This window comes from Austrofundulus limnaeus, unplaced genomic scaffold (genome assembly GCF_001266775.1).
Source record: "Austrofundulus limnaeus strain Quisiro unplaced genomic scaffold, Austrofundulus_limnaeus-1.0 Scaffold859, whole genome shotgun sequence".
NCBI lineage: Eukaryota > Metazoa > Chordata > Actinopteri > Cyprinodontiformes > Rivulidae > Austrofundulus > Austrofundulus limnaeus.
The window spans coordinates 86,564-91,046 of record NW_013953261.1 but is presented as its reverse complement, the minus strand read 5'-3'; the positions used below and the strand labels follow the sequence as shown (position 1 = coordinate 91,046).

General features: G+C 41.7%; 2 protein-coding genes across 3 annotated transcripts in view; both read right to left on the bottom strand.

Annotated features, from left to right (window-relative positions):
• tcf23 (transcription factor 23) overlaps positions 1-1,696 on the bottom strand; it is a gene marked incomplete in the record, with an annotated part of 18,695 nt that extends 16,999 nt beyond the window's left edge. The window contains 1 exon segment of the mRNA XM_014029134.1: positions 343-1,696. Within this exon segment, the coding sequence (XP_013884588.1) occupies positions 343-477 (135 nt within the window).
• The window catches only part of ephx1 (epoxide hydrolase 1, microsomal (xenobiotic)), a 30,235-nt gene that overhangs the window by 6,801 nt on the left and 18,951 nt on the right, over positions 1-4,483 (bottom strand). The window contains exon 10 of one of the 2 annotated variants that reach the window (XM_014029132.1): positions 3,078-3,733. The exons of the other annotated variant lie outside the window; for it this stretch is intronic. The gene's annotated coding sequence lies outside the window, so the exon portion shown is untranslated. Of the gene's footprint in view, positions 1-3,077; positions 3,734-4,483 lie in introns of those variants that run through there. 2 annotated transcript variants of the gene reach the window in all.

The following is a 4,483-nucleotide window of genomic DNA, read 5'->3' as shown; positions in this document are numbered from 1 at the left end:
TATGTTTTATATTCAGTTAACGTTTGATCTGATTTAGTCGACTAATCGAATAAATAATCAGTGATTAATCGATTATTAAAATAATGGTTTGTGGCAGCCCTAGCCACAAAACATTTTTAAATCCAATGTCAGCCATAAAAAGAAAACAGCTAAAGGAGCGTTGTTTGTCTTGTCTGTGGTTTTCTGATAAAGCAGATTAACACAGATTAAGACCAGATGTTTGGATTAATATTAAACAGAATCTTTAACTTGTTAAAAAGGCTTCAGTTTGTAAAACATGCTAACTTGTGTTTAAAAGCAGATTTTACTGTGATCCTTCAGTTTCCACCAAACCAGACTCACCCATTTCCTGCTGGGAGCGCTCTGCCTGTGTCCAGGCGAGGATGCTGGGAGGTGGGCTGCAGTGGGCCGCTGCTCTGCTGTGGAGCTGGACCCCACATGCTGGTCCACTGACATGAGACCCTCCAGAGGATTCATCAGGGCTGTGGCAGGCTCCCTGTAAGTCGTCCCAACTCAAACCTCTTCAGTTGGTTTTCATTGGCTGGACGGACGTTGTGTTGGAAGTTCTTACCTTTTATGACAAACTTCAGAAAAAGCACAACAAAAGCCAGAGCCGGGGGTCTTTTTTTCATCAGAGAGCATCTTTAAAGTCCAGCCCAGATGTGAGGAAAAGCTCCTGGATGAAGAACATCTGTTTAAAAGCCGTTGTGTTCCTTCATCCCAGAGCTCCTGTGTGCAGCTCCTCTGTGACCCGGCTGGCTCCTCGTTGTCCTCACCCAGAGCTCGTCTCAGCCTCGGCCCCCAGCTGGCTCCTTGTCCTCACCCAGAGCTCGTCTCAGCCTCGGCCCCCAGCTGGCTCCTTGTCCTCACCCAGAGCTCGTCTCAGCCTCGGCCCCCAGCTGGCTCCTCGTTGTCCTCACCCAGAGCTCGTCTCAGCCTCAGCCTCCGGCCGGCTCCTCTGCTTCTTTCCTAATCGGGTGAGGTAATGAGAGGAACTTCATGTGGTCTTTATCTCAGCCGCCCGGTCATCCTGATCCTCCCCTGGTTGTTTGGCTGCCAAGAAGAGCAGGCAGCCAGGGCCTGGGGGAGTGCAACACAGGGAGGGTGTCCCAGGCCAGGACACTGGGGGGGCTTGGGAAACTCAGAGCTCTGCACACAGCTGGGCAGGGGTTGGATGTGAGGCTCGGGGCAGTGCGACATTTAATATGACCAAGAAGAGGCCTGAACTGATGAGCAGCACCACAGTTAGTTAGTTCTCGTTTAGTTTGAGACACACCGCAGATGTCGGCTCAGTGGGAGTCTGGTTCTTCTGACAGGAATAAATCAGACGATGTCTTTGCACACCTTCAGCCTCTAGTTGTACTCAGAAGAGAGTTTGGTATCAAATATTTACAAGTTAGTTGATTAAATTGGCCAATATGGTGTTTATGTCTGCAAGCATCACATCAGTCAGGGTTAGGTGTTTTTATAACTATAAATCAGTCTTTGTCCTGTTAAACTGGTTTAAATGTCTCTTTTGGTTCTGTTTTAATTTATAAACTATCTGAGATTGTTTTCTTTTAATCACCTACTGACATGAGAAATGTTCAGGACTGTGTTAACTTCTTTCAGTGTGTGTCAGTTTTTCAGTGTGAGGGGCCGTCGAGGGGCCACAGTGTTCATGGAGGGGCCAAGTATCTCTTCAACATGCTTGCACACAAATCCCTGGTTTCTGCAAAGTGTACACATTTAACCAAACACACGTTAAACTCTTGTAAAGGCTTGCACAGTAAATTCTCATTACTTTTACATACATTTTTACTGTACCTAGATAAATACTCTCAAACACACATGTGAGAAAATCAATTAAAATAATTTTCTGTAGGATTGTTCAGATAAAAAAACACTTGTCAGCTTGCTTCATGTTGGACTTTCTGTTTGACTCATTAGTGCCACCAGTGTTTGAAAGTGGAACTACATCCACCATCTGTTCTTGGGGAAAGGACAGGTGAGTGACAGAACAGGTGCACTTCAGGGGGCCAGTGCTCCCGTGGACCACCCCAGGTGTGAAAATATGGACGGAGGACCTCAGTTTAGCCTGTTAGCATTAGCGTTAGCCCCGATGCTATCACCATATATATGTATTAGCTCAGCGCTACACATTCTCCTCTCATCACTGAGGTCCTCCATCCACATGACAGAGAGGGGAACACAAAAATGACTCAGTGTAACTGAAAATATGGATGGAGGACAACAGGTTAGCTTGTTTGTCGCGCTAGCGCGACAAACGCTCTCTGGTTTCATTTAAAAGAGTCGATCATCAGATATTGTCCAAGATTAACCTTCAGGGTGGATATAGCTCGCTAGCAGCCTCGCACCGAGGACCTATCCACGTCATCATTTACCCAGAATGCTTTGTGTGCAAATAAAATGGCTCCGTCCGTGTTAAAATATATTTCTAAAAATGATAAAAACTGAACAGCCTACAGTATTTTTACAGTCTTTATTTTACAGTTAAAACATATATTTATTAAATAAAGTTTAATGTTACAACTAATCATGGATCCCTTTAAAGAATAAAACCATTCCAACATTAAAAACCAGTGGCTACCAGCCAATAAAATGGCTTTAACTTGGTCAGTTTGATGGATACGGAGCCAGAACTTGGTGTGGTAGTAGCTGAGAGTCATTTTAACAGATATTCTGAGAGCTAAAAGGTCACCTAAAATAATTTATAAAGAGCCATACAAAGCAGTGAAAGCTATTCCCGACTTAAAGGAATGTTTGGTTTCTTCAGTCGACAGATCTGTGAAATCCACGAAGGAATTCATGTTTTATCAAATAACATCGGCCTTGAAAGACTCAAACCTCCTGCTCAGGTCACCTCACAGTGATTTTTAACAAGTTTTTACATTTTAATATCATATTTCACATAAATTCTTAACCCTCCTGCTACCCTTGGGTCAAAACGACCCCTGAGGCCTTGGGTCATTTTGACCCAACCTGACCCATGGACAGCAGGAGTCTGAAAACAAACTTAAACAATTTATGTTTTATAAATGAAGCTTTGAAGATGGAAACAAAACTAATAAACTTAGTTCATTCTTTCAGTTTTATTTTAGCTTTAAGATCGAGTCATGAAAATGTTTCAAAGTCCATAACATACTTCAAACATTTCACAATCTTTATAACCAAATATATTTCTTTCTTCATTTATTTCCAACTAAATAATATCAGTTAATCAGTAAAGCAGATTATTTTCAGGTGTTTAAAAACAGTGAAATGATTTAAGTCCATGAACTTCCTGTGGTGAGAAATGCATCAGTCATTAGTATAAAAACCTAAACAGTTTACTTTAAAACTCACTGTTTTAAGTCAGGGAGAGTTTCACTGAAACAAAAATCAAAGGTAAATGTTACACACTGGGCTCAGTTCACAGCTTACAGAGTTGCTCTTATCCGTCTTTAAAACTTTCATAACAAAAGCTTTTAAAATCATCCCAAATCATCATTAAACATTAAAACACTGGAGCTTCACTGTGAGTTAGCTGTTAGTGTGCATGTGTCTACAAGTGCACAGCTTTCATGTTATCAGTCACAGGAATGCGTGGCACCTTGTCCATGATGTCAACACCACAACACCAGGTGACCCCTGACCTCCCATCTGCAGCTGCTTAGTGAACTGGTGTCAACACCAGAGGCTGAAGACAACCATGAAGGCACTGGTCAGGTGTTCTCTGGTCAACCTGTGTTACCTGCACACATAAAGGGCTCTTCTGAACACAAGTTCAGTTCAGACTGAACCATAAACAGGAAATAAAAAGGACAACAAGGAAAAATATCCTGTTTGCAGAAGCTGTTATAGTGGATTAGTGGACCGAAGTCCACACGAGGCTGAAATCTGTGGGCTTGCATGACCCCTTCCAAGCATTAAAGGGCCAGTACTATGTGTTTCTCAGGCATATATATATAATTTAAATACTATACCATAATAAAGTATTTATGTCACCTTTAGCTGTTATTAAAATGATGTTTTATGTTTAAATAGAAATTAAACTTATCTTCTCATCACTTCCTCTTCTAAACGCCTTGAATTTGGTCTCTGTTTCTTTAAGAACCACCTTCGCTTCTGTCCCGCCCATTTCAGTGCAGGAGGGCGGGTGTTCGCGCTCGCGGGGGCTGCTATGATGCAGTTTACTTGGCATCTGAAAACACATTTCCTCAAAGGTATTTTTAATCTGAAAAGAGCTTCACTTACTGTGTTTCCATTCACCATGAAAATGTGCAAATTAGAATTTATAAAATAAATTTACTCAATAGAAACACATCAATTTTGAAAAAAAATACGTTTTTCGACAAAATGTTTTTGCTCTAGGATGAGGTGGTTTTTCAGCCGTATCTAAATTGGTGTTTTTCACAAAAACTGCAATGGAAACAGTTTTTTCACATCACAGGAGTCACGTGATCAACAACCGTCTGTTTCTACTGGTGAAAAAGACGATGAT